The 18,147-nt window shown below is 48.7% G+C and overlaps 1 protein-coding gene across 1 annotated transcript in view; it reads right to left on the reverse strand.

Annotated features, from left to right (window-relative positions):
- Nucleotides 1-13,241, reverse strand: part of ccdc3 (coiled-coil domain containing 3) — a 30,174-nt gene extending 16,933 nt beyond the window's left edge. The window contains exons 1-2 of the mRNA XM_033040193.1: nucleotides 12,628-13,241; nucleotides 8,519-8,693 (exon numbers count right to left, since the gene is read on the reverse strand). Of these exons, the coding sequence (XP_032896084.1) occupies nucleotides 8,519-8,693; nucleotides 12,628-12,992 (540 nt within the window). The 5' untranslated portion in view covers nucleotides 12,993-13,241. The remainder of the gene's footprint in view (nucleotides 1-8,518; nucleotides 8,694-12,627) is intronic.
- Nucleotides 13,242-18,147: the final 4,906 nt, after the last annotated feature.

Consider the following 18,147-nt stretch of genomic DNA (forward strand, 5'->3'; position numbering starts at 1 on the left):
AAAAGTCCCGACCTAAAACGTCACCTATCCATGTTCTCCACAGATGCTGCCTGACCCGCTGAGTTACTCCAGCACTCTGTGAAACGTCACCTATCCATATTCTCCACAGATGCTGCCTGACTCGCTGAGTTACTCCAGCACTCTGTGAAACGTCACCTATCCATGTTCTCCACAGATGCTGCCTGACCCGCTGAGTTACTCCAGCACTCTGTGAAACGTCACCTATCCATGTTCTCCACAGATGCTGCCTGACCCGCAGAGTTACTCCAGCACTCTGTGAAACGTCACCTATCCATGTTCTCCACAGATGCTGCCTGACCCGCTGAGTTACTCCAGCACTCTTGTGAGATTTTCAGTATGACCATTGAATTCTCCAATTTTAGCTAACTTTATCCTGTGGACGGCACAGTAATGCAGCGGGTAGAGCTGCTGCCTCACGGCGCCAGAGACCCGGGTTAGATCCTGGTGCTCTCTGTGTGGAGTTTGCACGTTCTCCCCGTTTCCTCCCACACTCCAAAGACGTGCAGGTTGGTAGGTCAATTGACTTCGGGGGTAAATTGTGAAACTGTCCCTGGTGTGCGTGTGTAGGATAGTGTTAGTGCGAGGGGTGATCGCTGGTCATCGCGGACTCGGTGGGTCGAAGGGCCTGTTTCCGCGCTGTATCTCTGCAGTCCAAATGTCTAAAATGGAAATATGGCTTTAATTCTGTGATCGTTAGTTGGTTGAGTGGAGAATATGATTCATTTCACAGTGCATGAAGTGGAAGATTTGTGAAGGCTAATTGTTTAATCCTGTGCTGCGTTAGTTCAAAAGGATTTAAAATAATCTGTAGTGGAATAGTCTGTGTTATGGAAACTCTTAGTAAACCACATGTCCCACTGCAGTTCGTTAGCTACTCTGCCTGATTTTTTGAAGGTAGACCAAAATGCTGGAGAAACTCAGCGGGTGAGGCAGCATCTATGGAGCGAAGGAATAGGTGACGTTTCGGGTCGAGACCCTTGTGGGTCTCGACCCGAAACGTCACCTATTCCTTCGCTCCATAGATGTTTTTCCGAGTCTCGACCCGAAACATCACCTATTCCTTCACTCCATAGATGCTGCTGCCTCACCCACTGAGTTCCTCCAGCATTTTTGTCTACCTTCGATTTTTTTCCAGCATCTGCAGTTCTTTCTTAAATAAATTTGACACAACTTAGCGTTTTGAGAAAATGTAGAAACTGCAGTTGCGAGTTTATACCAGATAAAGACACAGAGTGCTGGAGTAACTCAGCGGGTCAGGCAGCATCTGTGGAGAACATGGATAGGTGACGTTTCACAGAGTGCTGGAGTAACTCAGCGGGTCAGGCAGCATCTCTGCATTAATTCAGGATCAATGACACACACGCCTCTTCTCTCCGTATCCGACACCCTTTTGTCACTTTTTCACCTCCAGCATTTGTCACTTACTCCACCCATCTGCCCATCACCCCCTCACCTGTACCCACCTATCACTCCCCTCCCCCCCACAGTTTTCTCCACCATCCAGTCTGAAGAAGGAGCAAAATGTCACCCAGCCTTTTCCTTCACAGATGCTGCCTGACGCGTTGAGTTCCTCCAGCAGTTATTGAGTAGTGTAGCACGGAAACAGACCCTTCAGTCCAACCTGCTCACAAACACGGTGGCGCAGCGGTAGAGTTGCTGCCTCACAGCGCCGGAGACCCGGGTTCCATCCTGACTACGGGTGCTGTCTGTACGGAGTTTGCACGTTCTCCCCGTGGGTTTTCTTCAGGCGCTCCGGTTTCCTCCCACACTCCAAAGACGTGCAGGTTTGTAGGTTAAATGGCTTTGGTAAAAATTGTAAATTGTCCCTAGTGTGTGTGTGTAGGGTAGTGTTAGCGTGCGGGGATCGCTGGTCAGCCTGGACTCAGTGGGTCGAAGGGCTGTTTCTGCATTATATCTCTAAACTAAACTAAAACCTAAAGGGCCTGTCCCACTTGGCGATTTTTTCAGCAACTGCCGGCGTCATATCAGGGTCGGCAAAAGATTTTGAACATTTCATAAATCCAGCGGCAACCAAAAAAATATGAAAAAACACCGTGCGTGGCAACAAGGCATCACGCCGAGTCACGCTGCGAATTTTCTGGTGACCTGAGACGTCAGTCAATGATGCCAGCAGTCGCTGAAAAAATCGCCAAGTGTGACAGGCCCTTAAAGATACAATTGCCTCATGTGGGGGTGGAGTTGGATTCATGGGAGGTTGGTCTTGGAGGGGAGGATGCTCCTCAAGCTGCAGACAATACTGCTCACCCCCTCCGTGACACACACTGGTCAACCTGAGGAGCACCTTCAGCAACAGACTGGTTCCACCAAGATGCAGCACAGAACATCACAGGAGATCCTTCTTTCCCGTGGCTATCAAACTATACAACCCCTCCCCCTTCTGTCGTGGGGTGGACTGAGACTGCCTTCCTCCCCCCTCCCCAATCCTCGTCAATTTAATTTAATGTTTCAAGTATCTTGTGTTTTTACGGCTGTTGGCAGATCAATTTCCCTCCTGGGATGAATAAAGTTCTATCGTATCGTATCTTATGACATTCAGGAGAGGTTTAAGAGATACAGAGTGGATTCAGGCCCCTTGGTTCACTGAGTCCACGCCGACCAGCGATAACCTGTACGCTAGTTGTATCCCACACACCAACGGTCAGCGTGAACTCAGTGGGTCGAAGGGACTGTTTCTGCATTATATCTCTAAACTAAACTGAAAACTAAAGGGCCTGTCCCACTTGGTGATTTTTTCGGCGACTGCAGTTGTACACGGTCCTAGTGAGACCACACCTGGAGTATTGTGTGCAGTTCCCTAATTTGAGGAAGGACATTCTTGCTATTGAGGGAGTGCAGCGTAGGTTTACAAGGTTAATTCCCGGGATGGCGGGACTGTCATATGCTGAGAGAATGGTGCAGCTGGGCTTGTATATTCTGGAATTTAGAAAGATGAGAGGGCATCTCATTGAAACATATAGGATTGTTAAGGGCTTGGACACGCTAGAGGCAGGAAACATGTTCCCGATGTTGGGGTAGACCAGAAGCAGGGGCCACAGTTTAAGAATAAGGAGTAAGCCATTTAGAACGGAGACGAGGAAACACTTTTTCTCACAGAGATTGGTGAGTCTGTGGAATACTCTGCCTCAGAGGGCGGTGGAGGCCGGTTCTCTGGATGCTTTCAAGAGAGAGCTAGATAGGGCTCTTAAAAATAGCAGAGTCGGGGGATATGGGGAGAAGGCAGGAACGGGGTACTGATTGTGGATGATCAGCCATGATCACATTGAATGGCGGTGCTGGCTCGAAGGGCCAAATGGCCTACTCCTGCACCTATTGTCTATTGTCAATTGACAATTTACAGAAGCCAATTAACCTACAAACATTTCTTCGGCTAACGCAGCAAGCTTGTGCCAGAGTTAAACATCTACCTCTTTCCCCATTGATAAATAATGATGGCTGTTGATACAAACGTGTGGTCATTTCATTTGGACTTTGGCCACTGTAGATTACATTGGACCCGGTATGATATCACCATGTACCTCGACAGACTTTTGACTCTTTGAACTCAGTATATAAATAATGACTTCCTCCACGGATAAAGAAAGGCAATCAAAAGTGTCACCGTTTGGCCTCCCCACAGACGCAGCTGAACCGTGAAATGAGGCAGTGAGTAACAATCGGCAACAGAAGCAACCGGCTAACTATTACTGAAAGACACCAAACTTTATTATTGCAGCTGTTCCTTGCTTCTGAAAGTCCTGATGCCGTTCTGACTCTCAGTCTGAAGAAGGGTCTCGACCCGTAGCGTCACCCATTCCTTTTCTCCAGAGATGTTGCCTGTCCCGCTGAGTTGCTCCAGCACTGTGTCTATCTTCCATAATCAAAGACTTGTCCCTGTCCCACCCCGGTCATTCCTTCGTCTCCCCGCTTTCGCCCCGTCCGGCAGAAGGTACAGAAGCCTGAAAGCGCGCACCACCAGACTCAGGAACAGCTTCTTCCCCTCTGTTATCAGGCTTCTGAACGGCCCTTCCATAAGCTAGGGTGCTGTCCGATTCACCTCTACCCCATTGCGGACATTGGACTTTGTCTGTGGAACTGATGCGCTACAATGCTGAGAACTATATCCTGCACTCTGTATCTTCCCCTTTACTCTACCTATTGGACTGGGGTTTGACTTGATTGTATCTATGTTTAGTTTTGTTTATTGTCACATGTACTGAGGTACAGTGACAAACTGAACACAAAGTGCTGGAAAAACCCAGTGGGCCAGGCAGCATCTGTGTAGACAAAGGATGGGTGACATTATTTGGTCTGGACCCTCCTTCAGACTAAAAAAGGGTCCCGACCAGTAACGTCACCCATGCATTTTCTCCAGAGATGCTGCCTGACCTGTTGAGTTACTCCAGCACTTTAGTATTTCTTTGGTATAAATAGCCACCTGCAGTTCTTTGTTACTACAGGTGGAGATCTTTTTGTTGCATGAGATCCAGTCAATGGAAAGACATCACATGATTACAATCGGGGCGTACGCTGTGTACAGGTACAGGATGAAGGGAATAACATTTAGTGCAGAGAATGTCCAGTTGGAGTTAGTCTGAGGGTCTCCAATGTAGAAGGTGGGAGCTCAGAACCACTCTCTAGTTGTTGATAGGATGGTTCAGTTGCCTAAAGAATGGTGGGAATAAAATGTGCCCCTGTCTCTCAGTCCGTCGAAGGGTCTCGACCCAAAACGTAAGGTCATAAGTGATAGGAGTAGATTAGGCGGTTCGGCCCATCAAGTCTAATCCGCCATTCTATCATGGCTGATCTATCTTTCCCTCCTAACCCCATTCTCCTGCCTTCTCCCCATAACCTCTGACACCCGTACTAATCAAGAATCTGTCAATCTCTACCTTAAAAATATCCACTGACTTAGACAATAGACAGTAGGTGCAGGAGTAGGCCATTCGGCCCTTCGAACCAGCACCACTTGGCCTCCACAGCCGTCTGTGGCAATGAAGTCCACAGATTCACCACCCTCTGACTAAAGTAATTTCCCCTCATCTCCTTCCTGAAAGAACGTCACCTATTCCTTCTCTCCAGAGATGCTGTATGTCCCGCGGAGCTACTCCAGAATTTTGTGTCGACCTCCAGTTTCAGGGACAGCTTCATCCCAGAGAATTATGTCAGGCAAAATCTTCCGTGAACCTTGGAAGAGTGGGAAGCGAGCGATCTCATGGAAGCGTACTGATTCTCACAGAGGCTTTGCAGAGGAGATGAGTTATTGTAAACGCACTCTTATAAACAAATTGCCCAAGGGCTCACACCACCCCCCCCCCCCCCCCCCCCCCCCCCGCTGTTTGAAACCTCTCTTCCTCCAAAGATTTGCAGACATTTGCTAATGCCTTAGCAGAAGGGTCTCGTCCCGAAACGTCACCTATTCCTTCTCTCCAGAGTGCTCCATAGCTCCACTGCTCCATAGATGCTGCTGCACCCGCTAAGTTTCTCCAGCACTTTAGTCTTCCTTCGATTTTCCAGCATCTACAGTTCCTTCTTGAAGCTTCTCTCCAGAGATGCTGCCTGTCCCGCTGAGTTACTCCAGCATGTTGTATCTATCTTCGGTGTGAACCAGCATCTGCGGTTCAATAGACAATAGACAATAGGTGCAGGAGTAGGCCATTCGGCCCTTCGAGCCAGCACTGCCATTCAATGTGATCATGGCTGATCATCCCCAATCAGTACCCCGTTCCTGCCTTCTCCCCATATCCCCTGACTCCGCTATCTTTAAAAGCCCTATCTAGCTCTCTCTTGAAAGCATCCAGAGAACCCACCTCTACCGCCCTCTGAGTCAGAGAATTCCACAGACTCACCACTCTCTGTGAGAAAAAAATGTTTCCTCGTCTCTGTTCTAAATGGCTTACTCCTTATTCTTAAACTGTGGCCCCTGGTTCTGGACTCCCCCAACATCGGGAACATGTTTCCTGCCTCTAGTGTGTCCAAGCCCTTAACAATCCTATATGTTTCAATGAGATTACCTCTCATCCTTCTAAACTCCAGAGTGTACAAGCCCAGCTGCTCCATTCTCTCAGCATATGACAGTCCCGCCATCCCGGGAATTAACCTTGTAAACCTACGCTGCACTCCCTCAATAGCAAGAATGTCCTTCCTCAAATTAGGGGACCAAACCTGCACACAATACTCCAGGTGTGGTCTCACTAGGGCTCTGTACAACTGCGGAAGGTTCCTTCCTACACAATCCCTTCAGCAATGTTTATTCTGCTTCACTCTGCTGGGGATGGTTCAGATAGCCGGGTTTAAAGGTCACGTCGACAGTCACTCTCTCCCGGCCTACAAACAAAAATATTTGTCTTCTAAACACCCTGGCATGCTGACATCTTGCTATGCATCAGTGTCATCAGCACCGAGATAACCCTGGACAGGAATGGGCAGTTGTCGCAAAATCCCAGGGCTTATCAGTGTGAAGGAAGCTCACTGCTTAAGAAGGAACTGCAGATGCTGGAAAAATCGATGGCAGACAAAAATGCTGGAGAAACTCAGTGGGTGAGGCAGCATCTATGGAGAGAAGGAATAGCTCACTAGTCAACTGCGTGGGAAGGAACTACAGGTGCTGGCTTACACCCAAGAAAGGGGTTCCACAATCTGGCATTTTAGAACGTGGAAGAGTACGGCCCTTCAGCCCAGAATGCCGGTACTAAACACAATGACGTCAGTCAAATCTCCTCTGCCTGCACGCGATCCATATCCCTCCATTCCCTGCATGTATTTATTTAATTCACATGTTTAATCAATAATGTTTTAGTATTAATGTTTAATGTTTTATGTGTCATCCCGAACTGTCACTGTATGTCATGTTGTCACTTGCGGGCGGAGCACCAAGGCTAAAACACCACTATCGTATCTGCTTCCACCACCACCCCTGACCTTTGACCGTTTCCCCTGTCCTTTGACCTTTGCCCCTCTCACTGAGCTATGCCCTCTAGTCTTTGACATTTCCACTCTCGGAGAAAGGTTCTGACTGTCCACCCTATCCGTGCCTCATAGAAAATAGACAATAGGTGCAGGAGGTGGCCATTTGGCCCTTCGAATCATTGTGATCATGGCTGATCGTCCACAATCAGTGACCCATGCCTGCCTTCTCCCCATATTCCTAGGTTGTATCATTTTATTTACTTCTCTCAAGTCAACCCTCAGGTTCTTATGTGTAGGAAGGAACTGCAGATGCTGGTTTAAACCCAAGATAGACAAAAATGCTGGAGTAACTCAGCGGGACAGGCAGCATCTCTGGAGAGAAGGAATGGGTGACGTTTCGGGGGAGTCTGAACGGGGTCTCAACCTGAAACTTCACCCATTCCTTCTCTCCAGGGAAGTCACGAGTCAACAGTCTTTTCATCTCACGTTTACTAGGAATGGAACATTGACATTTTTCTCTTAAACATTGAATTCTCCAATTTTAGGAAACATCTACAAAGAACCTCGCCCCCCCCCCCCCTTTCTTTCTCCTGTTTAAGAAGGAACTGCAGATGCTGGAAAAAATCGAAGGCAGACAAAAATGCTGGAGAAACTCAGCGGGTGTAGAAGGGTCTTGACCCGAAACTTCGCCATTTCCTTCGCTCCATAGATGCTGCCTCACCCGCTGAGTTTCTCCAGCATTTTTGTCCCCATCTTTCTCCCCTCTCTTCCCTTTGCCAAAACTTGATGCACACCCATTTCTCCCCTCCCCCTCCCTCCCCCCCCCTCCCCTCCTCTCTTCTCCTCTCCTCTCCTCTCCTCTCCTCTCCTCCTCCCCACCCCACCCCACATTCCTTCCTCTTGCTTCACGAGTTGCAACTAATCTGTGCTTCTCTCACACTTTTTTATCTTTTCATCACTGGTCTTTGTCCAACCATTTGCCAATCAAAACACCCCCATCACCTGTAGCCACTTATCACTGACCAAGCTTTGTCCTGGCCCCCATCTTCTTTCTTCCAGCTTTCCACCTCCCCCGTCCCCAATCAATCTGAAGAAGGATCCCAACCCAAAAGGTCACCTATCCATGTTCTCCACAGATGCTGCCTGACCCGCTGAGTTACTCCAGCACTCTGTGAAACGTCACCTATCCATGTTCTCCACAGATGCTGCCTGACCCGCTGAGTTACTCCAGCACTCTGTGAAACGTCACCTATCCATGTTCTCCACAGATGCTGCCTGACCCGCTGAGTTACTCCAGCACTCTGTGAAACGTCACCTATCCGTGTTCTCCACAGATGCTGCCTGACCCACGGAGCTAAGGAAATAGGCAACGTTTCGAGCCGAAATCCTTCTGGAAATAGGCAACGTTTCGGGCCGAAACCCTTACGGGTTTCGTCCCGAAACGTTGCCTATTTCCTTCGCTCCATAGATGCTGCTGCACCCGCTGAGTTACTCCAGCACTCTGTGAAACGTCACCTATCCATGTTCTCCACAGATGCTGCCTGACCTGCTGAGTTACTCCAGCACTCTGTGTCTCACACGGCCACCTTACCTTGGTGTCTTCCTGCAGCTGCCAGTCGGCTGTGTAGGTTTGGAGGTGTTGGCCTTTGGTACAGTTTGAGAACTGGAATAAACTGGAAAACATCCTCCTGTTCTCCGTGGTGTCTGGAAAAATAGCATCCTGAAAATTAACTCCATGTGGAAGGATATTATAATTGTCATCCATCCTGCAAAAACAAAAAAATTAAATAGGGTTTACCATTAACGGGCTGGTACTGACGGTCAAACCAACACTGAGATATGTGCTCCATCACTGTACAGCGTGGAAACAGGCCCTTCGGCCCAACTCATCCATTCCGACCAAGATGCTGCATCTAAAGTCATAGAAACATAGAAACTTAGAAAATAGGTGCAGGAGGAGGCCATTCGGCCCTTCGAGCCAGCACCACCATTCAATATGATCATGGCTGATCATCCCCAATCAGTACCCCGTTCCTGCCTTCTCCCCATATCCCCAGACTCCACTATCTTTAAGAGCCCTATCTAGCTCTCTCTTGAAAGCATCCAGAGAATGCATCTCCCCCATATCCCTTGATTCCGTTAGCCCTAAAAGCTAAATCTAACTCTCTCTTCAATACATTCAGTGAATTGGCCTCCACTGCCTTCTGTGGCAGAGAATTCCACAGATTCTCAACTCTCTGGGTGAAAAAGGTTTTTCTCATCTCAGTCCTAAATGGCCAACCCCTTATTCTTAAACTGTGTGACCCCTGGTTCTGGACTCCCCCAACATGGGGAACATTTTTCCTGCATCTAGCCTGTCCAATCCCTTTTTTATGTTTTTATATGTTTTATATGTTTCTGTAAGATCCCCTCTCATCTCCCTTCCCGGCCTTTGGCCGAGGTACATGCTAATATTTAACTCATAGTCACACAGCACGGAAACAGGCCCTTCAGCCCAACTCGTCCATGCTAGCCAAGATTCCCCATTTCCACCTGCCCATATCCCTCTAAATCTTTCCTATCCAAGTCCCTGTCCAAGTGTATTTTAGATGTTGTTATAGTACTCATAGTACTTCTCCGTGGATTGTCACCTTGTCGCGGTGGAGAAGCTTGTGTGGACCTGAGATCCTGAGAGTGATGCCGTCATTTCGGGTCTGAAGAAGTCTGAAGAAAGGTCTCAACCCAAAACGTCACCTATTCCTTCGCTCCATAGATGCTGCCTCACCCGCTGAGTTTCTCCAGCATTTTTGTCTACCTTCGATTTTTCCAGCATCTGCAGTTCCTTCTTAAACACTCTCTGAGTGAAGTTGCCACTCAGGTTCTTAGTAAATCTTTCCCCTCTCTCCTCTTTCTTTATACCGCTATCCTGGATAAAACTCTCTGTGCATTCACACTTTCTATTTCATTGTGAAATATCACATTGGAAGATTACAAATAAAGTATTTTCATGCAAGTTTGCAATATTACAATATTTATATCGCACGGTTAATATCAACAATGACTGCATGGAATGATAGTGATGGACACTGCCTGGTCCATCACAGTACTGACCTCCCCACCATCGAAGGTCCATCACAGATACTGGGCGACGTTTCGGGTCGAGACCCTTCTTCAGATTAATGTGGGGGGGGGGGAGGCAGGAAGAAGAAAGGAAGAGGCGGAGACAGTGGGCTGTGGGGGAGCTGGGAAGGGGAGGGGAAGGATGGAGAAAGCAGGGACTACCTGAAATTGGAGAAGTCAATGTTCATGCCGCTGGGGTGTAAACTACCCAAGCGGAATATGAGGTGCTGCTTCTCCAAGTTGCGGTGGGACTCACTCTGGCCATGGAGGAGGCCCAGGACAGAAAGGTTGGATTGGGAATGGGAGGGGGAGTTGAAGTGCTGAGCCACCGGGAGATCAGGTTGGTTATTGCGAACTGAGCGGAGGTGTTGGGCGAAACGATCGCCAAGCCTACGCTTGGTCTCACCGATGTAGAGTCAGCTTTTAACATTTGCAAAACAGTGTTTAGCTAAGTAACAATTAATATTAAATAGGTACAGACTAACTAGTTAAACATATCACGGACTCATTCCAGGAAAAAAAGCTTTTATGGATGATATTAGGGATATAATCCTTAGAAAACCCCAGTTGGAAAGTTGGGAAAGTGCCAGGGAACAGTGTTGTGGAGAAGGGTTGTTTTTTTAGTAATGGATGTAACTTTATAAAGTTATTTCCTGAGGTCAGAATCAGGACTTCTGCTGTTTTGAAGGGGATTAGTGGCGGAGATTTCAAGGAAGAAACCTTCCTCATCAAGTTCTCAAATGACCTAAAACTTTGCAATTGTCTAAACAGGAGGATTAGTGACTGAAGATAGACACAAAATGCTGGACTAACTCAGCGGGACAGGCAGCATCTCTGGAGAGAAGGAATGGGTGACGTTTCACAGAGTGCTGGACTAACTCAGCGGGACAGGCAGCATAGAAACATAGAAACATAGAAATTAGGTGCAGGAGTAGGCCATTCGGCCCTTCGAGCCTGCACCGCCATTCAATATGATCATGGCTGATCATCCAACTCAGTATCCCGTACCTGCCTTCTCTCCATACCCTCTGATCCCCTTAGCCACAAGGGCCACATCTAACTCCCTCTTAAATATAGCCAATGTACTGGCCTCGACTACCCTCTGTGGCAGGGAGTTCCAGAGATTCACCACTCTCTGTGTGAAAAAAGTTCTTCTCATCTCGGTTTTAAAGGATTTCCCCCTTATCCTTAAGCTGTGACCCCTTGTCCTGGACTTCCCCAACATCGGGAGCAATCTTCCTGCATCTAGCCTGTCCAACCCCTTAAGAGCATCTCTGGAGAGAAGGAATGGGTGACGTTTCACAGAGTGCTGGACTAACTCAGCGGGACAGGCAGCATCTCTGGAGAGAAGGGATGGGTGATGTTTGGGGTCAATAGACAATAGGTCAATAATTGGATTGGTAAATGTAAAATTTGTCCCTTGTGAGTGTGTAGAATAGTGTTAGCACCCAGGGATCGCTGGTCGGCACAGACTGGGTGGGCCGAAGGGCCTGTTTCCGCGCTGTATCTCTAAACTAAACTAAACTAAAGCTCTGATGAAAGCAGCAGGGAGTGGGTAACGATTGGAATGTGCCTGCATCTTCTCTGGACCATAAACACAGAGATAAGCAATCTACCAAAACAGGATTAGAGGAAATAAACAAACTAAACGGCAGTGTCTTGTTGACCTTGTTCTGCGGGGAAGCTCGTCAGCACATTGCAAGCAAGAGTTAAAAGTTTGCAGGATCATAGTTATTTTCATAGAGTCATACAGCATGGAAACAGACCCTTCGGCCCATCTTGTCCATGCTAACCAAGGTGCCTATCTAGCTAGTCCCACTGGCCCGCATTTGATCCATATCCTTCTAAACCTTTCCTATCTACTTATGTACCTAGATATTAAACAAAGCACAAGTGGGGGGGGGGGGGAAGATTTAATTGGAACGTGAGGGGTTACCTTTTTGTACAAAGGGCGGTGGGTGGGTGGAACGAGCTGCGGGAGGAGGCAGTTGAGGCTGGGACTATTGCAAAGTTGATGAAACATTTAGACAGGTACAAGGGACAGGTTTATGGGCCAAATGTGGGCAGGTGGGACTAGTGTAGATGGGACATGTTGGTCGGTGTGGGCAAGTTGGGCCGAAGGGCCCGTTTCCACGCCCTATCACTCTATAACAGATCCACTGGATGCTTTCAAGAGAGAGTTAGATAGAGCTCTCGGGGCTAACGGAATCAAGGGATATGGGGAGAAGGCAGGAACGGGGTACTGATTGGGGATGACCAGCCCTGATCACATTGAATGGCGGTGCTGGTTTGAAGGGCTGAATGGCCTATTCCTGCATCTATTTTCTATGTTTCTATGAATGGCAGTGCTGGTTCGAAGGGCTGAATGGCCTCCTGCACTTATTGTTTATGTATCTATGTGTTTATAATGGTATAATGTTGCATATCGCCATACCAGTATAATGATACAATGAAGGCTGTATGTTGTTACATTGGCATAATGATACAATAACACATAATGTTACATGAGCCTAATGATACAATGATACATGTCGCTACACCAGTATAATGAAATGATGGATGGTCACATTTGTCCCAAGAGAGCAGTGTGTGTGGCAGTACCTGAGGAAGAAGAAGTAGCTGTTATTCTCCATGACGGTGTGGGACTGGCAGGAGAAATAGCCCAGCCCGGTGAGGTTGAGCCGGGACCCGCTGGGCACCTCCAGCATGCTGCCCCACGCCTGGTCACACTCCGTCTCGATCTCGGCCGAGTAGAACAAGCTGGCTTCGTACTGCCACGGCAGGTAGTTGAACACGCTGTACATGTCCTGGTGGATGGCCAGCACCCTGGCATAGACGATGATCTCGGCCAGCTCCGCCCTGCACCCCTCGCTCAGGGGTCTCCAGTCGGTGGGGAACTGGCACGTTAACACGGGGCTCATGATATAACCGGCAACGATCAGGGCGAGAGGCGGCAACATGACCATGGTATCACAGCAACTTGGGAAAGTGAGTTCCCTTTCAACTATTCTTTGCTCCAGAACGTATTGAGGTGGAAAGTCTGTCACCGCGTGGAGTATTTCAGTGGCTGAGCAGTTGTCAATACCTTGGTCCCAGCTGCTTGATGCACAGCGGCATTCTTTAACTAACAACAAACTCCCTGAATGAATCTGTTTCTTCACACAGAGATAGGCAGCCAATTCCACATCACACAGCCTATCAGTCTCTCTCCGGAGAGGGCAAACCAATAACATGTTTCCTTCCCCCTCAAAGCACCAATCGGTGATTTCCAGGAGTTGTTAACTCTTTCCTGGACAAACTTCCCTGGGGAATTTTGGATCCCAGTTTTGGAAGGGTTCCCACTAAATGTGATCGTGGCTTTAAGGATTTTGTCTGGAGAGAGGGAAAGCTTGAAAGCACGCACCACCACACTCAGGAACAGTTCTTCCCTTCTGTTTATTTTACATAGACAATAGGTGCAGGAGTAGGCCATTCGGCCCTTCGAGCCTGCACCGCCATTCAATGTGATCGTGGCTGATCATCCCCAATCAGTGCCCCGTTCCTGCCTTTCTCGTCCCGTTTACCCCCGGCAACTTTAATAGCGCATAACAATGTCATTTCACTTATTCATGAACAACTAATGATGAACAGATACCGGTATACCAGAACCAAACACAGTCAGTCAATCAGAACAAATATCTACAAATCCAGAAGCAACAAATTTACCCCCTGGGTGGGTGACATTTGGGGACCCTTGCACTAGTCTTTGACATTTGGACTCTCGGAGAAAGGTTGTGACTGTCTACCCTATCCGTGCTCCATAATTTTATATACTTCCCTCAAGTCTACCCTCAGGTTCTGATGTTCCTAGGAAAACAATCCCAGGTTGGTTCAACCTCTCAATCTAGCCAATATCCTCTAATCCAGACAGCATCTGTGGCAAGAGAATCATTGTCTCTCCACCCACAAAGTTGACTCTCTTTCACATTCCACAGATGCTGCCTGAACCGCTGAGTGTTCCCAGTTTTTTCTGTTTTATTTCAGATTTTGCCAACAGCAGTATTGCGTTGATGATTGGGAATCCGCGGATCTCTCTACAGGCAATGAACTACTTTGCTACTGCGGTGCCTGATGTGAAAATAAGGCACGGTGGCAGAGTGGTGGAGCCACTGCCTCACAGCCACAGAGACCCTGGTTCCATCCTGACCTCGGCTGATGTCTGTGTGGAGTTTGCACGTTCTCCCTGTGACTCCATGACCCCGGGTGCTCCGGTTTCCTCCCACATCCCAAAGACGTGCAGGTTTGTAGGTTAATCGGCCCCTCTTCAGACCCCTCTTCAGACCCGAAAAGTCGCCCATTCCTTCTTTCCAGACATGTTGTTTGACCCGCTGAGCTACTCCAGCTTTTTGCGTCTATCTTCTTTCTCAGCTTAAAAAAGCCTGTCCAGGGCGGCACGCTGGCGCAGCGGTAGAGTTGCTGCCTTACAGAGTCAGAGACGCAGGTTCGATCCTGACCTCGGGTGCTGTCTATGTGGAGTTTGCACGTTCTCCCTGTGACCGCGTAGGTTTCTTCCAGTTGCCTCGGTTTCCCCCCACATCCCAGAGACGTGCGGGTTTGTCGGTTAATCGGCCCCTCTGTAAATTGTCCCCCTAGTGTGTTGGGAGTGGATGAGAAAGTGGGATAACATGGAACTAGTGTGTGAACGGGTGATCGATGGTTAGCATGGACTCGGTGGGCCGAAGGGCCTGTTTCCATGAAGTATTTTTCAAAGCAGTTGGGGGGGGAAGGGAATAGAGAGCAATGTTGGAAAATTAAAGAGGTGAAAGGCAAGCGGCCTGTGTGTGTGTGTTATATATTTTTTTTAATGTGGTTATACTGAACTTTTATCATTTATTGTATTGTTTACAGAGGACTATCTTTACATATTCTGTTGTGCTGATGCAAGTAAAAAATGCATTGTTTTATTTGTGACATATGACAATAAAATACTCTTGACTCTAAATGGGTCAAACAGATGCACCAATGCTGCCACACAACATTGGATCAATGGCCTGTATCTGCTCTGCCAAACACTCTGTGTTCTGTAGTCTTTGCTTTCATAGAGCCATACAGCACGAAAACAGGCCCTTCAGCCCATCATGTCCATGTCAACCACGATGCTCGATCCACTTGCCCGCATTTGGAAAGACTGGGCTTGTATTCACTGGAATTTCGAAGGATGAGGGGGATCTTATAGAAACGTATAAAATTATAAAAGGACTGGACAAGCTAGATGCAGGAAAAATGTTCCCAATATTGGGCGAGTCCAGAACCAGGGGCCACAGTCTAAGAATAAAGGGGGGGGGCATTTAAGACTGAGGTGAGAAAAACTTTTTCACCCAGAGAGTTGTGAATTTATGGAATTCCCTGCCACAGAGGGCAGTGGAGGCCAAGTCACTGGATGGATTTCAAAGAGAGTTAGTTAGAGCTCTAGGGGCTGGTGGAGTCAGGGGATATGGGGAGGGCAGGCTCGGGGTTACTGATTGTGGATGATCAGCCATGATCACAATGAATGGCGGTGCTGGCTCAAAAACGCCAAATGGCCTCCTCCTGCACCTATTGCCTATGTTTCTATGTTTCTACCCCTCTAAACCATTCCTATCCATGTATCTGTCCAAATGTCTTTTAAATGTTGATATAGTCCATCCCTCAACTATCTCATGTGGCAGCTTGTTCCATACACCCATCACCCTCTGTGTGGAACCGTTGCTCCTCAGGTTCCTATTAAATCTTCGGTGAAATTCTTCTTGCATGTATCACACGTGTGGGCACTGCCACATATTCAAAGTCCAAAGTCCGCTCGGCACATGCGCTCGATGTACAGGAGCAGTTCCCGCGAACCGACGTCCCTCCCCTCTCCTCTCCGCTGCTAGAGGCAGGAAACATGTTCCCGATGTTGGGGGAGTCCAGAACCAGGGGCCACAGTTTACGAATAAGGGGTAAAGCCATTTAGAACAGAGACAAGGAAACACTTTTTCTCACAGAGAGTTGTGAGTCTGTGGAATTCTCTGCCTCAGAGGGCGGTGGAGGCCGGTTCTCTGGATACTTTCAAGAGAGAGCTGGATAGGGCTCTTAAAGATAGCGGAGTCAAGGGGATATGGGGAGAAGGCAGGAACGGGGTACTGATTGGGGATGATCAGCCATGATCACATTGAATGGCGGTGCTGGCTCGAAGGGCCGAATGGCCTACTCCTGCACCTATTGCCTATGTTTCTATGTTTCTACCTCTCTAAACCTTTCCTATCCATGTACCTGTTCAAATGTATTTTAAATGTTGATATAGTTCCTCCCTCAACAACCTCCTGTGGCAGCTCGTTCCATACACCCACTACCCTCTGTGTGGAACCGTTGCCCCTCAGGTTCCTATTAAATCCTATTAAATCTTCCCCCCACCCCTGGCTCGAGTGGCCGAATGGCCTACTCCTGCACCTATTGTCTATTGTCCTCCCCTCCCCTCTCTGTGTCCCGGGGGGGGCCTGCTGCAGCCGACCATGAAGGTGCTGGATGCAATACCTTGCTCCTTACGCCCCACCTCTCCAGCTCCCTCCCAGTCCCACTGAATGATGAGCCTTTGGTGGGACTAGTGGTGGGACTAGTGGTGGGACTAGTGCTCCTTAATGAGACCCATCACCCTGACCACCACAACCCAATGTCCGCCAGGTTCATGAGTGCATCGTGAAATACTGCACCTCGACACAGCCAAACCAAAACCAGCACGAAAGGATTTTAAGGAGAAGAAAAAAACGACTCCTAAATTCACCAGTCTGGAAGCACAAAAACCCCAACAATTTACAGACTGTTTAAGAAGGAACTGCAGATGCTGGAAAATCGAAGGTAGCCAAAAGTGCTGGAGGAACTCAGCGGGTGCAGCAGCATCTATGGAGCGAAGGAAATAGGCAACGTTTCGGGCCGAAACCCGGAAGGGTTTCGGCCCGAAACGTTGCCTATTTCCAGAAGGATTTCGGCCCGAAACGTTGCCTATTTCCAGAAGGGTTTCGGCCCGAAACGTTGCCTATTTCCAGAAGGGTTTCGGCCCGAAACGTTGCCTATTTCCAGAAGGATTTCGGCCCGAAACGTTGCCTATTTCCAGAAGGATTTCGGCCCGAAACGTTGCCTATTTCCAGAAGGGTTTCGGCCCGAAACGTTGCCTATTTCCAGAAGGGTTTCATCCCGAAACGTTGCCTATTTCCAGAAGGGTTTCGGCCCGAAACGTTGCCTATTTCCTTCGCTCCATAGATGCTGCCACACCCGCTGAGTTTCTCCAGCACTTTTGTCTACCAACAATTTGCAGACTTTTGCTGCAAGCAAATACGGTTTTTACAGTCTAGCTTTAAGTCACATTGAATTTTTGTCAAAGTGGAGAAATGTTTGCAGGCTGCGGCCATATCAGCGGTGGGGGGGGGGGGGGCGTTTTAAAGGTCAAATAACGTTTCATTATATGTTCAGCTACCGTAGCAAACTGCAACATTTTTTAGATAGTTGTTCGAAGGGGGGGGGCGCATGATGTTAGGGGGGGGGCGCTGACAGCGATGGCAGCCTCGCCAACAGTCTGTCTGCCTTCTCATCTCTTCTTTGTTATTTTTAGTGTGTTTTAACAGTTTGCATTAATGATCTCTGGTTTGTTTTATGTGGGGGGGGGGGGGGGGGGGGGGGGGAACTTTTCTTCAATCTCTTACCCTGCCGGATATGGGATCGTTTCCCGGATCGTATCTCCGGTCGCTCTGCGGCCTAACATCATGGAGCTGGCGGCCTCGCTCCGGAATGACTTTGAGCCCCACCGCGGGGCCGTGGACTTACCATCAGAGCCTGCGATCCCTTGCCTGGGATCGACACTCCAACCACGGCCTCGGATTTCACCATCGAGGAGCTGGCAGTCTCGGGTAGAGACCGATGTGGGGAAGCTCCGAGCCGCAGGAGATTCGACCAGGCCCGACCTGGTGTCCGATCGCCCGGCGCGGGGGAGCTGAGATCCCCCCCCCAATGCAGGAACTTGATCGCCCCGACGCGGAGGACACGACCCCCGGCTACGGGAGCCAAGATCGTCCCGTCACAGAACGCTCGAGGCCCCCGACCACAGGAGGACAAAGAGGGGGAAGAGATAGA

This window comes from Amblyraja radiata, chromosome 21 (assembly GCF_010909765.2).
Source record: "Amblyraja radiata isolate CabotCenter1 chromosome 21, sAmbRad1.1.pri, whole genome shotgun sequence".
Lineage (NCBI taxonomy): Eukaryota > Metazoa > Chordata > Chondrichthyes > Rajiformes > Rajidae > Amblyraja > Amblyraja radiata.